Source organism: Saccoglossus kowalevskii, chromosome 11 (genome assembly GCF_978046115.1).
Source record: "Saccoglossus kowalevskii chromosome 11, keSacKowa6.1, whole genome shotgun sequence".
NCBI lineage: Eukaryota > Metazoa > Hemichordata > Enteropneusta > Harrimaniidae > Saccoglossus > Saccoglossus kowalevskii.
In genome coordinates this window covers 29,333,722-29,352,102 of record NC_140651.1, presented here as the reverse complement: position 1 = coordinate 29,352,102, position 18,381 = coordinate 29,333,722, and the positions used below count along the sequence as shown (strand labels likewise).

The 18,381-nt window shown below is 35.4% G+C and overlaps 1 protein-coding gene across 1 annotated transcript; it reads left to right on the top strand.

The window, feature by feature from the left end:
* Positions 1-5,288: 5,288 nt before the first annotated feature.
* On the top strand, positions 5,289-15,005 carry LOC100370875 (ultra-long-chain fatty acid omega-hydroxylase-like). The gene is made up of 9 exons (XM_002739974.3): positions 5,289-5,532; positions 7,929-8,073; positions 8,701-8,873; positions 9,746-9,867; positions 12,154-12,409; positions 13,160-13,356; positions 13,848-13,981; positions 14,203-14,350; positions 14,708-15,005. The coding sequence occupies exons 1-9, from the start codon at positions 5,359-5,361 to the stop codon at positions 14,886-14,888; spliced, it is 1,530 nt and encodes a 509-aa protein (XP_002740020.1). The 5' UTR covers positions 5,289-5,358; the 3' UTR covers positions 14,889-15,005.
* Positions 15,006-18,381: the final 3,376 nt, after the last annotated feature.

Here is an 18,381-nt window from a genome sequence, read left to right as displayed (position 1 = left end):
GAAGTATTCACCGTGACTATTTACATTTCATTCGGGTTTATACTACAACACTACTGTCATTCGGGTTTATACTACATGTTACTGTCAGGAACGTTTAATGTCTTGTTTGTATTTGCACAATGTGAAAGAGGGGTTTATTGTCAAAATATATACGGGTGCGTGTATGCGTATTGAAACTATACAAAATTTGACCTATGCACATTCGTTTCATGTGTTAAAAGAACATCGCGATGTTCTCATGGAATTGTTAAATCTTGGTATCATTTCCAACTGCCACCAAACTGTACGTTTTGACGACTCGTGTGTAATTGTAAGAGTAAATTTCAGGTATACTCGAAGTGAATCTCAGCAATGTGCCTTTTATAAATGTTATGGTTCTGTTACAGCAAATCTCAGAAGTATTGGGGCAGCCAATTTGCAAACTCGCTAGAGAATTGGCTAACTGATTGGGTTTTGTCTAAACAGTTGGCTTTCGAATCTCGCTGGTGCCGATTTGTGGTCGCGTCTACTCTGGGCGAGTCTATATTGCTTTAGGTGATATAACATGCTTTTACGCAGCCTGGTACATGTCTGGATTCCCCTGAATGATTTTCTTTGTTATTCTAGGTGTGACATGTAAAACTAGTACGAGTAATTTGCAGTTTATATGGGGGTAGCCATCTTGAATACGACTAGAAACTAAATAAAGAGACAAGTTGAGAAACAGTTTCCTACAAAGAAGGAGAAAATAAATTTTCACATCCAACCGCTAATAATATTCAACCTCATTCGTCGTTTTGGGGGTAGCCATCAGGACATCGAGTTACGAAAACATTGAGTTACAGAAATGACCACGCCCATATTTTTGAAACCACGCCCACTTTTGTAAAACCACGCCCAAATTGTAACTCTATGTTCAATTAACAGTTAACAGAACTTCGAGTTACGGGCAACATACATTTTGGTTTTTGTTGAACGTCCACATTCAGTAACTCGAACTTTAAATAATAGTTAATCAAAATTTGAGTTACGGGCAACATATATTTTTTGTTTTGTTTAACTTTCAAATTTTGTAACTCGAACTTTAATTAACAGTAAACAACGTAGATTGTAGTTATTGTTCATCCAGATACCGTCTTTCATTTTTGACCACGCATTAAGCTTGCTTGTTTCAACTTTTGGGCTTAGTCACCTGTACATCTTCACAACTTCTTGTCGACGTCTTGCTGGAGCCTGCAAACCATCATAGACCGCATACAGAGGCCAGGGTCGTGATATTTCCTTATCGGCGTCATTCCATATTTTCATCATCTCCAACTTTCTCTCTCTTTTATTATATAACGATTCATTGTAAATTAAAAAAACCATGACTGTTTTCCGTGTCACTGGTTCAACGTGTGAAATCGGGCAAACATATTCTCAAATCTTCACATTACACGATTTTGGCGCGTTTTGTTGCAATAATAACAGTAACATTGTTGCGACATTACAGACGCGCACAGGACTTACTAACTCGAAGTTTGAATAACTGCTAATTAAAGTCAAAAAATTAAATTTTGAAAGTTACTGAATGTGGACGTGCAAGACAAACCAAAATGTATTTTGCCCGTAACTCGAAGTTCTGTTAACTGTTAATCATGATTGGACATCGAGTTACAATATGGGCGTGGTCATTTCTGTGACTCGATGTTTTCGTAACTCGAACAATTCAGCATCTCAAGCAGTTAGCCAATTCGCTAGCGAGTTTGTAAATTGACTGCCCCAATACTTCTGAGACTTGTAATAATTTTCTAGAAACTGTATTGCAAATCACAGGTTTTCAATTTATTGTTCATAGTTTTTCTAAATTTCAGTTTTTATTGTTCATAATTATTTACAGTAATAAAACAGCTTTCCGTTCTGAAACCATTTCCAGTTATTATGATTGTGTACATGACAGCCTTGCTTTTACCAGTCATTTAAGTGAACTCCACATTGTCCTTCACAGTGAATGGTAATGCAGATATATTGTAAATTACACAGAGGTAACACTACAGTACATTTCCTTGTATTACATAACAGTCTTTGTGCTGAGGCAGTTATGGTTTTACAACCATCACCAGTTCTCTTGTTTTAATTGGTGTTATCTGGTGTAGAAGTAATAACATTACGATGTTTTCATGTTTAATAGTAAATTATTAATATTAAGAAATTAATAGTAAATGGTAGACTCCCTTTTGAATAACGTCAACCAGTCTAACCTGGTTGACAACAATGAAATTCTAACTGCAAGGCAATTAGGACAAATTAATAAAAATATACAAATATCATTTATATCAACTTGGAAAAGTGAATTACATAACGACAATCAATCAAAAAAAAATATGAAAAAAAAATTAAGAATATACAGAGAATTAAAAAACAATTTTGCTTTTGAAACCTATCTTGTTACCCTGCAAAATATTGAGATGCGCGAAAATTTAAATAATTCCGCCTCAGTGACCATAACTTGAAAACTGAGACTGACAGACACAACGCAATACCCCTAATAGATTATATATCCTTTGTGATCAGAATCAAGTAGAAGATGAGTATCACCTAATGATGTCATACAAAAGTTATACCCCCGATAGAAATATCTTATTTGAAATGGTTAAACCAAAATTTATCACCAAAGACACAATTCATAGCATTGCTAAACAACAGTGGTCTAACACTCCCTGTAGCAAGGTACCTAAAGAAGTGTTTTGAAATAAGACAGCAACCCCAGTGACAATTTTCTTTCCCAGTTAAGTTTTGCATTTTTTTCTATTATTTTATTGTATAATAATTTAGTCTTAATATTTCCTTTCTCTGTTACAGTAATGTATTAGCTTAGTTTTTTTTAGTTTTTTTATTTTATATTATTTATTTAATTTTTGTTTACCTTTTATTCTTTCTTAAACATTTGTAGCCATTGCCAATCCCTCCGGGGAATGTGTAAGTGTTAATAAAATTAATATTATTTAATTAATGACCCCGCACATTAGTGATTGGGCTTGGATAGTTGAAGAGATTTTTAAATGGGCTACTCGATAGAAGTATTCGCCGTGACTCAAGACTTTTCATTCGGGTTTATACAACGCTTACATGTTACTGTCAGGAAGGTTTAATGTCTTGTTTGTATTTGCACAATGTGAAAGAGGGGTTTATTGTCAAAATATACTAGTATATGGGTGGTTGTATGCGTATTGAACTATACAAAATGTGACTTATGTCACCAAACTGTACGTTATATTTCTGATATACTCGAAGTGAATCTCAGCACTGTGCTTTTTATAAATGTTATGGTTTGGTTAATAATTTCCTGGAAACTGTACAGAAAATCACAGACTTTCATTATTTTTTGTTCATATTTTTTTCTAAATTTCAGTTTTTATTGTTCATAATTATTTACAGCAATAACACTTTTTTCTGTTGTGAAACCATTTCCAGTTATTATGAATGTGTACATGACAGCTTTGCCCCACACAATAAGACATGTATGAATATGTGCGAGTATGTTTCATGGGTTAATGGGCCACTTCTTTGCTTTAATTCCAACTATATCTCTGGAAATATCACTTGTTGTTTATCATCCATATTTCGATACCCCACAATGTCTGGTAATTCTAATTAACTACTATTTCGCAAAATTTGCCAAGCCTTGCTTCTACTCCAATATTTTCCTTAATAGTGAAGGTTAATGCAGATATATTGTAAATTACACAGAGGTAACACTACAATACATTTTCCTTTACATTTCCTTGTATTACACAACAGTCTTTGTGCTGAGGCAGTTATGGTTCACAACCATCACCAGTTCTCTTGTTATAGACTGTTGTTGTTAACTTCCGGAAAATGCCTCCGCTGACATGGCTATAGTTTTAGATACAAGAGACCATTCATCTTATCATGTCTCATAATTATATAGAAATTGACGCTGTTGTATGCCTTCAAACTCAGAGGGAAGCTTCAATTGTTGTTTATTACCAGTCTTGCAGCTTATTTGCGTACATGTGCTGATGGTCTAAATGCGAATACGAAAAAGAAATGCGTAGTTGTCACTTATATTAACTAAATAAATATAATTGAAAGTACTGAGATATTTATACTTAAAGGGCAGTAGTCGTCGCGCCACGCGTGCGCGAGATATATGGGTCTCATATAAATAAAGATGGCGACTTTGACTGTTGCGCAGATCAACGAGTACAAACTGAGACGATTTGAAATATCGAAGGAGTCATCGGCGGTAATTAGTACAAGTCGCGATCAGGTCAAACCTCACACTTGTGATTTCCATTAGAAGACCGCATTAAATTGTGGGAAAATCAATGTTTATCAATACAAATGTTGCAAATGTGTAGCGCAGCGACTGCAGCCCTTTAAACACGTTTGATAGCGAATCATGTTAAGAGCTGAACTGGGCAATAACTTGAACGTTCAAGTTGTACTCGAACACAGAAGTTGAATGTTGTGTTGTTTTACTGGTTGCATACTGACACGTTACCCTAACACTGACAGTGTAAACTAAACTACTTGTATACAGTCTCTTGTTTGTTTCTTTTTTTTATCAATAAAATAAATTAATAATTAAAAATGTAAATCTATTTTCAAAAATAGAAGTATTTTTAATGTAATAATTCTTTCAAAGTAAATTACAATGTAACAATGTATTCGACCTGTTTCCCATTGTTACGTGTATGCAGTTTGACCGAGTATGTACATACATATTATTTTATTAAAATGACTTACAACATACCATGATGATCTTTGTTTCGCCATGTATAGTATATGTCTGTCATTTAATCCTTAAATACATTATTTTCTGCACCGGGTTTGTATTTATCACTACAATAGTTATTAAAATAACTTGTCAAACGATCCCTGCTAGATGTTTATCTTCTGTATCTGTACAGATTCTACATGTCAAGTTCATATGCATATGTCTAAGCTTATCTGTTAGAGTAAATGTGTCATTTTTGTTCGAGGTTTCTAGTTATTACTACTTGTAACGCCTGAGATTTTAAAAGGACATTTATATAAGATTGTCTACACTTTATTTAATACGTCATTTTCGGCCAATGTTCCCAAATATTAGTAAAAACGATAATCTCAGATGTTTTGTTTTTTAAAATGTCATGTACATAATATTATCTACACTTTTATTTAATGCGTTGTGCAAGCGCCCTCGGCAAACACTATTACTAGTAGAACTCCGGAAGCACCGTAACTAATGCCGCAAGTTAATTCATGACCTTATCCGCGCATGCGCGTCAAAAAGATTTATCACATAACAGCGCACTGTCACCTATCACACTAAGTAGTGCATTTATAAACACCACCCTCTAGAAGCTGTGTAAATACGTGCGTCCTGGCATCATGGCAATTATATGGAACAATTTAGCTGTACTCGTAGTCACCGTGTCTGTTCTTCTAGCGACCAATGCACTTATCAAAATATGGAGTTTGATTAAGCAACGCCGCCAAAATGAAAGTGACTTGTCTGTCTTTCCATGTCCGCCCCGGCACTGGCTGTTTGGACACGAACACTTGGTAAGAACTAATAACTATATAGATAACAATCACCACAATACTCACTGTTTGGCCACCAACACCTGACAGAAAGCTACATATAAGATGGTAAACATACACCGTGACAGTGTCATGTGCAAATGTAAATCATGTTTCTCATTATCACGTTTCATAAGATAAACAAGTTAGCATTACAAATCCATGCATAGGTCTTTGTTTGTTCCTAAGTTGTACTGGTCATAGTCCACCTGACGCCTTCGACCATGGGTTTATAGTTCCATGCTTCGACGGAGGTCATTTTTATGAGCCACCAGATAAGCTGGGAACATACGTATTGTGAGGATGTAGAATTATATTCACTGTGAACAGATCGTTAATATTTATTTCAATGACTTCTACCCACTACAATCCCTCTATCAGGGACTGTGTACCCATCAACAATATTACAGACAATTGCAAAGAATTGCACATAATGTGACACATAATAATGATCGGATAATAAGAGGGAGGTGTGGCTGCAGACAGGCCACGAGAGAAAGGGTCTACGACAGCGCGGGTGATGGCGTGATCATCACATGGTTATCACGTGACCTAACATGACGTTGCTGTGGTGTTGAATTCAAGGATCTACTCGTGTTTTTTTGTTGGGAAAATACTTATACACTGCGTGTATAACTACGTTTAAAAAAACTGAATTACGAATAATATAATGAACTTTTCCATGACCGGGTAGTTCTTTACCACAGGGAGCCCAAGAACTATGATCAACTGTACACAGTCCGTATGAGCGGGGGAGGTATCGGCTGGTATCTAGTGTAAGAAATAAACAAGGGATAAAGGCTCCAGCGAGCTCATATTTTTTAAACTGGAAAAAACAGACGAACAGAATGAAAATAAAATCTATAAAAAATACCAGGTTGAAGAATATTAGTCTATTTCTTATACTAGATACCAGCCGATACCCCCCCCCCCACGCTCATATGGACTGCGTTGATCATAGTTCCTGGGCTCCCTGTGTCTTTACTGAAAAACCGACACATGAGGACTAACGCGAGCAGTCGAGCGAGTACGACCAGGGCGATAATAACACCAAGGGGAATAGAGTAACGCAGACATTGATGAGGAAAGTCGCTGTATCATAGACCATCCAATCTACTAGATTTGTGGTGTTTTCTCAATAAAATATAATATTATGTAAGTGTATAAATGGCGAAAGCTGGGTCAAACTAGAGACTCGTGTCACCTTCGAACCTGAATGTACAAATACCAGATGCCCAATATATCAAAAAATAACGGGAACCTTAGACAGCAACACCTTCTGGCAAATTAGCATAAATAGTTTTCTTCTTTAATACTGTTTTCATTCCTTTTCCATGTTTCATTGATTTACTGTATATTGCTTATTTTATTTTTTTATTATTATTATCACCAGTTTTTTTCTTTATTGTAGTTTTTTTTTAAAACCATTGTTGTGCTTTAGATAGTAATTTTTGTAAAATTTGCATTTTTTAAATACCCGGTATGTGTTCTGGTAGTTTTAATTCCTTCTGTGGAATTTTAAGTGTTTCAATAAATGTAAACGTATGCAACGTTCCCTTGCTATCAATATTAATTAGCATTTCAATGACGTCACAAATTGGCGTAATCTACACATCACATGATTTTATGGGCGGAGAAAAATGCCCCAGGAAACCTTGCCGATATATAACTGAATTTTCCGGCTTAATCCTCGTCGCCACTGATGTAGACAGCTTTCCGACCACATTCCGTCATTTTCTGTAATTGCTCTTTAATAAAAGCCACCATTGGAGATACTATGGTTCTTGAATGTTCATTGAAATTTCCCGAAAGTTTGTAGTCCAAGTCTGAGCAGAATGGCACAATTTCCGCTACCGGTGGGCACACTCACAAAAACAACAGGACCAGAAGTGTACGCACTGCCGACCTCTCATTGGGATTCTTGAAGCGATGTATAGGCTAGTATCTTTAGTGCATCTTCGACGCATGCGTGTGAAATTTCGCTTTCGGCGCGGTTTCTTAAAGACGAAAAATAGAAAAATGATTAAAATCTAGACCATCTGAAATGCTATTTCCTGCATTTTGAGGGGCAAATTTTGCTGACATAAAGGGTTTCAGCTTGATTTGGAGGGGCGCCCGCCCCTGCACCCCCCGGTGCCACCGCCACTCTACGACTATCTCACTTCAATTTCGTTTCGCGGTTTGGCCGGCTTTCGTCATTCATACACCCAAATAATATTTTATTTTATTGAAAAACAAACAAGAGACTGCTTGCAAGTCTGAATAATCAACCAATAGCGACATATTTGCATGATTGAATTTGCGACACAATTATTTTAATCGTATCATGAAGTATGATGGATATAATTATGTGGTATGTAAATATTCTGTTATTATAGGGACTGCGCAAAGGGAAAGGCATACAAATGATGTTTGAATTCACAAAGAATTACAGCCATTATTTCCAAATATGGATCGGACCATTCCGCGCTCTCTTATTTTGTGTACATCCTGACACTGTTAAGACGATATTGGCCACTCCAGGTAAGTTGTTGGAGATGTCTTTCGGGCATGTGTTTTGGGTATGTCTTCAGGTAGATCTTTGGATATGACTTCAATTCTTACTTCAGTGGGTAAGTCATTGTTCAAATACTTAGTAGGGGGGCAAGGGGGATAGCTGGTACAGGTTACAGGAAATAAAAAACGCATTTTTAACGTTTTTACAGAAAAGTAAATAATGAAAGTTTCATTTACAATAAAAAAATAGGTTTTTACACTTTACAGATAAAGCAGATTACATTTTATACTTTTATAATATATTTGATAATTTGTGTTTAAAAAACAATTGAAATTGCGTACGAATTGCAACATTGAATGTGGAAAATGCTGTGTACGCTTACAAAATTAATATCTTTGTACAATTTACGGATGAATAAAATAGCTGATTACATTTTACACATTGCCCATGTCTACGAATTTACAATTCTTATTTATTGAAATTACACTATTACGAACATAAAAACACTTGATTACAGCTTACGAATATACCCCTTGCCGACCCTCTTAGTAGGCATTATGTCCCACACAATTGGCGAGTTTCCCTATAAGTATATGCAATTCGTGAAACAAACAATCTCGTGGAATTACATGTCAGTATGTTCTCTACTTCAGAACCAAAAGATCCGCTTGCCTATGGTCGTTTAAGTGAATGGCTGGGAGACGGTCTTCTAATCTCGTCTGGAGCAAAATGGAAGAGGAATAGACGCCTTCTGACGCCGTCGTTTCATTTCGAAGTTCTCAAACCATACATTAAATTGTACAACGAGTGTGCGCAGAAAATGCTGGTGAGTGACGTCACACTCTTTGATAAATCATTGTTAACATCCTGAAATGGATTAGCCAGGTACAAGGTATGATAATAATGCAGGCATATAGAAGTTGTAACGATGTAGCCAGGAACAGGGTATAACGGTGTAGCCAGGAACAGGGTAAAACGGTGTAGTCAGATACAGGGTATAATGGTGTAGTCAGAGACAAGGTAAAACGGTGTAGTCAGATACAGGGTATAACGGTGTAGTCAGAGACAAGGTCCAATGGTGTAGCCAGGAACAGGGTATAATGGTGTAGCCAGGAACAGGGTATAATGGTGTAGTCAGATACAGGGTATAATGGTGTAGCCAGGAACAGGGTATAATGGTGTAGTCAGAGACAAGGTATAATGGTGTAGTCAGATACAGGGTATAATGGTGTAGTCAGATACAGGGTATAATGGTGTAGTCAGAGACAAGGTAAAACGGTGTAGTCAGATACAGGGTATAATGGTGTAGTCGTGTACAGTGTATAGCAGTGTGGTTAGGTAAATGTTTAACGGTGTAGTCAAGTATAAGGTATAAAGGTGTAGTCGTGTACAGTGTATAGCAGTGTGGTTAGGTAAATGTTTAACGGTGTAGTCAAGTATAAGGTACAAAGGTGTAGTCGGGTTCAATGTTTAATGGTTCAGCCAAGTACAATGTATGACAGTGAAGTCTGGTACATTGAGGGGCTGGCGCCATTATGACCAACATGTATCCCCGTTGAGTGACCTATGTTCACATATATGTATCTCACCTGATGATTTTTTTTATTTGTTAAATACTATTTTAACAGTCATCTCTAAAAGATATCTTCATCCAGTCCTTATTGTATATATATAAATATATGTTGTAATTTCTCTCAGACAAAATGGAGCCATCATAGCAGCGATACACCAATGGAGATGTTTGATTGTGTCAGTTTAATGACGCTGGACACTCTGTTAAACTGTATTTTTGGAATAAACAGTTCTTGCCAAGAAAGAGGGTGAGAATATTCATTTACGTCATCATGAACATTTGCATATTTGTCACGTTCATTGCGAGATCTCGCGTAATGCGAAAGACGCGGGTTGGACGTCTGCCATACAAATCAAGTTATTTATACTTGAATCTTCAGCATGTCTGTCATCTTTTAATAATGTCTGTCATCTTAATCTACTCCCAAATGAAATTTGTTTGGCAAAACCCGTTGAGCAACGGGCCCATTTTTTATTACAACAATATGCCCATATTTCAGAAAGGAATAAGGCGTTGATACCCTTACATCAAAGTGCCCATTGTAAAACGCAGAAATAGGAAAATACAGTTTTGCATGTGTCGCATCCTAAGCATATTTTGGCACCGCTACATCGTTATGACCTTTGTCTGGGTTTGGAATGGCAAGTTGACACGTATAGAGTTTACCCAGCTCTTCGAGCAATTGTAGGACTTTACTTAAGCTAAATTTGCTGCTTTGGGGGGGGGGCTGACGCGCATTTTTTAGTGTGGCCATAAGTAGTATCCACCCAAGTTCAAGAACACTCATATATTGAAATGGGATATATGCCTTTAAATAGCTCACATGACAACATTGACTCTAGGGGAGGCCTTTAAAATTATTAAGATTAGCAGTATACTAAACAGAAAGTACCGTGATTAGAACAAGCATTGACAGCTGTGCCCGAATCTACCTGGTGTTTGATTGTCGATAATTGGCTGTTGACAGTTAATTAAATGTTGATCATTTGCTGTAAGGCAATAGTTCGCTGATCTACCTGAAATCGAATGTTGGTCATCAGCTTTTGAGCAATTGTTCCCTGATCTTATTGGAATTGAATATCAATCGTTGGCTGTAGGGAAATTATTCCCGCATGTAACTAGAATTAAATGTTGATCAATGGTTGTTGGGCTATTGTTCCCTGAGCAACCTGGAATAAAATGTCGCTCATTGGTTGTAAGACATTTGTCTGCAGATCTACCTGGAATCAATTGTCGGTCATTGGATGTTGGGCGATTGTTCCCTGATCTACCTTAAATCGAATGTTGGCATTGTTTGTTGGGAAATTTCTTCCTGATCAAGCAGGATGTTGGCCCCTGACCTACTTGATATCGAATGTCAACTTGCACTCATTTGCTGTTTTGCAATTCTTGATTCTCGAATTACCAACAGATGAAATTAAATTCTTGTTGTACATACATAACCTACTTAGCAACGGACGAAGATGAGATACAAATATAAAATGTTAAGAGACCAATAGAGAAGCAACCCCGGTGAAGACAGTGCCACATTTGAAACATTTTTTAAAATATTGCTGAGTTAGTGTGGGTTGGTACAAAAAGAGTTAGGTAGAAGAACTATATAAGACAGCTGAAAAAAGTGGATTATCAGTTTCGCAGAGAAAATGAGCTGAAATGTGTGTTTCACTGATATATATATGACTAAATATGACCGTGTCATAGTTTTTCAAATAAACAATACCAAAATTAATATGAAAATGTTGCATGATTGATTTTCTTGTTTATGCTAAATTGTGTTCAAATTTTCAGAGAAAAAAGATAGTAACACTTTTATTTGAGGGAAGTTTTTGATTTTGCATGTTGAGGTCAAAGATTATCATCATTGTAATACACATATAGAATGTTTATAGTAAAATCTTCTGGCTTGGCTTGTTGGCTTGCATCAACTATGCACAACAGCACGAATGATAAATTGTACAATCCTGATCTACCTGAATTCAAATCGCTCATCAGTTTTGGGGCAATTGCTAGCTGATCTACCTAGAATCGGTCATTTGCTGTTGGGTACACTACATGATAACAACAAATTATGACATATCTATGGTACGATTGACATATCTATGGTACGATTGACATATCTATGTTACGATTCATGCATAAACACATTGTATAATACTTGTATATAGCTGTTATACCATTGTTGTATTTTAAAATATGGCCATAATTCCATTTCTTTAGACCAAACTTTGTTCTGATCTGATGACATGACTCAGTGACTCCCTCATTCAACAATTCAATATTTACTGATGATGGCAGGTTTTTGGAATTTTATTTTTATTTCTCGTACATTTTCTTTCACCGAAGGTTTATTCAACTGAGAAATTGACTGTGGTGAATTTGCCCAATACGTTGCCTCTATATTAGTGCATCAATTCAGCATTATATTTGTTGTTTTTTAATTGATTGGTGAACAACAATGCTGCTTTGTCGTTTAATGTATTTGTACTTGGGTAAAACCTCTTGGGTAAAATATGTATATAACGTTGTATTGCAGAGACGATAACACTGTGACATACGTGAAGGCAGTCAGAAACCTGTCACAACTCTTTGTTGAGAGAATGGCAGCATTCTATCTGCCATCATTCGTATTTCTACATCTCACTCCACGAGGACGAAAATACACCCACAATCTGAAGGTGCTACACAACTTTACGCGAAGCATTATTCAACAGAAGAAGCGTTTACGGGCAGAGGGAAGTAGTATAAAGAAAGAATATGTTGATTTCCTAGAAATGTTGTTGGATGCGAGGGTAAGAGACAATGAATTGTTATGGGCCTAGGAGTATTGATATTCATCAAAGGTTGCCAATTTGTAAACAGGTTGATGTGATTGGCTAGCGATTCAGCATGTGACTCCGAATAACATTCATGAATCACATTGCAATATGTCTGGGTTATCTGCGTCAATTGAGAGTGCTAATGTTTGGGCTTGGTGAAAAACTTGACTAACCATTACTTACAGAGCAGTATCCGGGTGCATGCGAAAATGAGTTTTGTATTGCCATGTCTGAGTAAATATCAGATTGACCGTTATGCATATCGTCAATTGCAAGTACTGATACAGATCTATCTTGTGTGTCACAACAAATCGGATAACCATCAAATTAAGCATGTGGGAGTTTAAAATGTTATGATAAAAAGCTATATGTTTACATCATCCCAAAACACACTTCAAGAAGAGTTAAAACACAGGCTGCAGTTTATAAAGTGTTAATGTGCCTACTACTTCCGATCATCGCATTTTTCATCAAGCTATACGAGTCTGTGGAATTTCATTATAAAACAAAAGTAGATTGATATCAATTACAAATATTATATGACACAGAGTGGTAATCGTTATATTATATTATATTATATTATATTATATTATATTATATTATATTATATTATATTATATTATATTATATTATATTATATTATATTATATTATATTATATTATATTATATTATATTATATTATATTATATTATATTATATCTAATTCTGTATACCTCGTTTAGGATGACGATGGGGTAGGTCTAAGTGATCAAGAAATCCAAGATGAAGTAGATATCTTCATGTTTGAAGGCCATGACACCACAGCTAGTGCGATCTCGTGGTGTTTGTATAACCTCGCGAGATATCCAGACTATCAATATAAATGTCGAGATGAAATTGATGAAATGATGGTTGTTAAAGACAATGATGAGATTGAATGGTATGTGTATTAAGATGGTTTTTCATTTTCCAATATACGATATGCGATACACCTGTAGTTTTTCACGACATATATTGCTATTAATCATTTACTGCTGGGTATAATAGGCGTCACCTACATGTACATTTATCTAGCTCTATTTCAAACATAATAAGGATTTTTTAATGTTTTTTCTAATGCGAATTTTGTCCCTGCATGTATATATATATATATTATTATATTTTAAACTAATTCCAGATTTAACCCAGTCCATGACCTTGATGGAGAATGTTTGTTAACAAAGTTAAGCATGGGGATTCGAAGCCACCATTTCAGAAAAAAGTAGTGCGATATAACTGAAAAAAGCTAGCAAGCACATTACCTATTCATGTTAGACATTAGTATACCCAGATCTAGCACTTCCCACCTAGTTGTTGAGATGATGTAGTACCTAGAGATGGTGGATATATAGGGAAAAAATTTAAATAATCTGTATCTGCGTCTTTTTTCAGGAACGACCTACAATGTATGCCTGAGACAACAATGTTTATCAAAGAAAGTCTTCGAATGAATCCACCGGTACCTGCCACGAGTCGGCAACTCACTTCGCCAATGACGTTCCCTGATGGAAAAGTCGCGCCTGTTGGTAAGATGTCTGCTATGCTATGGTACTGTGCTGATACATGAAAAGCATGGTGTCGTTTTTTTTTCAAAACACCGGTTGTATACCATTGTATACGCCTGGATATATGTACCATCCTTTTCCTGATCTGAACATGTTACGTAATGTATTGCATTTTTATACTATGAAATTGTATGTTTTCTATGGGATTTTTGGTCCACGGTTCTTTTCTTATATTTTAACAGGGTCGATAGTAGTGGTTGCTGTTAATGCACTTCATCACAATTCACACGTATGGGAAAACCCGGATATATTCGACCCAATGAGATTCTCATCGGAGAATAGCAAGAAACGGTCACCGCATGCTTTTGTACCATTTGCTGCTGGGGCGCGGTAGGTTTTTGCATTACAAATTGTTGAATAGATAATTGTGATGCGCCCTGCATCTAGCGTACAGAAAACCTGGTTACTTTTTCCATCCAGTACGCAGTATGACGCTGTAGATGCAAAATGATTCATTCAAATATATAATTATACACTTGCAGTTAATCACATTATTCAATCTGAAACATAGGAAACGAATAAGTTGTGTGTTGATATTATTTCAAGGATTAAGTTTTATGTTAAAATTACTTTTCTAATTTTTCTTTCAATTCACTGAATAATTGAAGTGAATAATCTACGTTGGTTACTGAATCGTGGACTATTTTCCATCATCGTTAATAATTGTTAATCTTTTTTGTTCCATAGAAATTGCATCGGGCAAAACTTTGCGATGAATGAGATAAAAGTGGTCATTGGAAGAGTGTTACATCAATTTGAGTTGTACGTCGATGACAGCTGTCCATTTCCACAACCGAAGAATACACTAGTATTGAAAGCAGATCCAGGCATTTTTATTAAGTTCAAGCAACGCAAACTTAAAATCTAGTTAGAAATATATAGAAATAACACTATGAATAATCAGATTTGAATATAATTTTGTATAAATAATTGTATAAAGAGAATTTAAGCGAATTTACTATGCAATAAAACGATCTTTACCTCAGTTATATAGTACTGCATAAAATGGTCAATAGACTGAAGAAGATGCAAATTTGTGCAATTTGACAGAAAAGTTGGCAAAGCTGCTTGGTAAGTTGACCGATGTTACTGTCATAATAATTGCGTAGTTTAAAGCTCAAAAAGGTGACGAAAATATGGATAAACGTTTATTATACAAGTATGTACACATTGTAGGTCAACTAATGAAATATTCAACTTTTCCTGGTATTGGGTAATTAGAAACACTACTACAAATTAAATGTCCCAAATTCGAAATAATGTCATCTGACTCTTATAGTGTTGACTGGCGATGGACCCATTCTAAATGTTGTGTCAAGTATCTCTAGTTCCTGCATGGGAGACTAATTACACAAGCCAGTGAGCGGAAATTTTAATTTCGTCACACACATGCAAATGGAATATGTCAATTTAAGAAGTGTTTTTTTGTAACTGTGATGGTGATAATATTTCGTTCAAACTCTTGAAAATAATCCTCATGTATTGAGATGCGTGTGAAATATCAGTGAAAAAAGACATTTGTAGTCAGCAACTATTGGGCGAAATCTGATGAGAATAGTGTGGAAAGTTGGGCAAAGCGATGGAAAATTGGCAAAGTTTTAAGTTTGTAAAAGTAACGAAAAAATTAGTAAACACTCATTCTACTAGTGATAACAGTGTACAAAATTGTAACGTTTCATGACTTCTATAAATTCGAGTAAAAATACAATTACCGCAATTGGACTCCCTTGGTGACACTAAATACGTCAGAGATGAACTCAGAAACTTTTATGCAGCTCAGAGTATTACAGTGGAGGACGTCAAATCAATTTATAAAATGAATTCCAATGTTAAGGCCTCGTAACTTATTTAATAAATATGCATTGACCACCCTGTCAAAAGCCGGAAAAGCTTTTTTTTGCATCACACCAAACACTAACTTTTACCCTTTTAACTATAGGTATTCTTGGAGGGATATTATACAAATAAATAAATAGGAAAATGCTGGTGTGTAGGGGTGGGATTAAAGTTAGGGTTAGGGATGGAAACTCTTTCCCAAATATCTTGCGCAGTTGGTTTGTGGGTGTTTGTTAAGTAAGCTTATAACCGTTCGTCTCGGACAGACTTTGGAATTAATGTTATTAAATCGTTTTGTATGTGTCTGAGAATGTTATCGTTTTTATTACACCGAAATTCCATGTGACTAAGCGCACGTCCTACCACATGGTGATTTTCACTATAATGTAAACTTGAAATCAACCTTCCTTTTTATACTCGCCAGACTTATACATGTTACCATGGCAATTATAGAGCCATTCACAATGACGCATTGTTTTAGAGTTAACTAATCAATGTATAGTAATTTGGCCTTCAGATATACTTATTATATGAAGTTCCTGCGTTTTTTTGACTTGATATGTTTTAAGACATATAAGGAAGAGTATTCCCGGTTAATGTTATATATGTATTTCTTAAGTTTGTATCCTGATAGTACGTACCAGTGTTCGATATTCAATAAACTTTATTTAGTTTATTTTGTTGAACTACGTCTACGTCTGACGTTTGTATACACCCCCCCCCCCACAGTATGTTTGTGTCAAAATACTACCGTAGATCCTGGCCGTAGATATGAACGACAAATTATAAGTATAAAATAGATTCTCTGCTAACACACCCAGAAGTACGTCCATGGTTTAGGGTAATTAACGCCATCTGACTTCATTCATGTACATACATGGCAAAAATGAGATTACATGGCTTGCGACCAAAATGAGATTGAAGACGAAATGCATTTCTTACTTGAATTAGGGATTTCAGGGGGAAATTAAGTATACATCTTAGTGCAGTGTGTGTGGTATCATTTAACAGATCTCTGCAAGAGTAATTGAATGCACTTTAAATGGTGTAAATCAGAGATTCCATTGTCAAGACACATCACTTTGAAGTTGAATATAATTGTCATTATTTTAGACAATGATTCACTTTGTTAAGCATTGATGAATAGACAAGACACTAGTGGCACCAATTAGCACTAATTATATAGGGAATAAAAGAGTAAATTGTTTGTATCTTTGCCAATTCTTAAACGATTTACACAATTTTTTCAACACTTTAAGTTTGCAGCAATGTCCATTGAATAATGTGACCGAACCATACACAAATCAATTCATTGCCAAAGAAATATTATATTATATTTATAATTTGCATTAATTAAAATTATGTCAAGGTAATAAAGGTAGTGTATTGTATACACATTGATCAACATACACCACTAATTAAATCTGAATATATTTTAAGATGATACCTGATCTTATGTGCATATTCGGGTGCTCAAACACTTGTTACCATGGAAACAAAAACAAACAATATTTTGCATAAATTAACTTTGATCGACCAGTAATACTGGCATAATATGAACTTTAACCACCGGGCATTACATTTTGCAATGGTTTGCACTTCACTTTAAAAAAACACCCAGCAACGGTTTGCATGTTGCTATGATTTGTATGTTGCCATGGTAACCAGATTCGATCACAAAAGGGCGGGTGTGTTCATATTGCCAATAAAATGGACTGCAAGATGTAATAGATGTAAACGCAGGGGATGCATTTAATGCTTTACCAGCAATGTTGGACTAAACTTCATATAGTAGATCAGTACAATGGTCTGAAATATGCACGTTGCCATGGTAACCAAAGAAATCCATAATTTGAATAAATTAACTTCTGAATTTATTTTCAATGCAATCTTCATTCAGGAAAAAATCTTGCATATTGGCCAGGGATACATGTATTTGGTATTTATTAATAAAGTGACAAATAGTAATATTGATGTTTCCCCATATACAATACAAGTTATGTTCAAAATAGGTGATTTTTGAATTTGATTTTTTTTTATCCCAGTTTGTTTCTGATTTGAACATATTTCATCTACTTTGTACCAATATATTATTTGCAAAGATGCACCATGTAGATAAATTGTTTCACTACTATGCTCTCACATACAAATATTTATTACATTTTTACACAATTTAATTTACATTATTACACAACTTAAACAAAAAAAAGAGAGAATTCACAGTTCAATGAAAAATATCTAAATTCTATTGGAATGTTTGAAATTACTGTGTAGGTTGTTATTAAAACATCTCATCCAAAAGAAGATCTCCTTTTTTTAAGTCGCGCAACAAAGGGAAGTGCCTTGTTGTTTCATCATCTTCTTCATCGTACTTGATACAGTACTCGCATTTCAACGGGTTGTCTTTATTTATATTTACAAGTGCAAGTACCCGGGCTGCAAACCACTCAATATGTCTCAACACGTCTATTCACTAGTAAATTAGGATCTTTCTCAAAGGAAGGCAGGAGCTCGAGTTGCTTTTT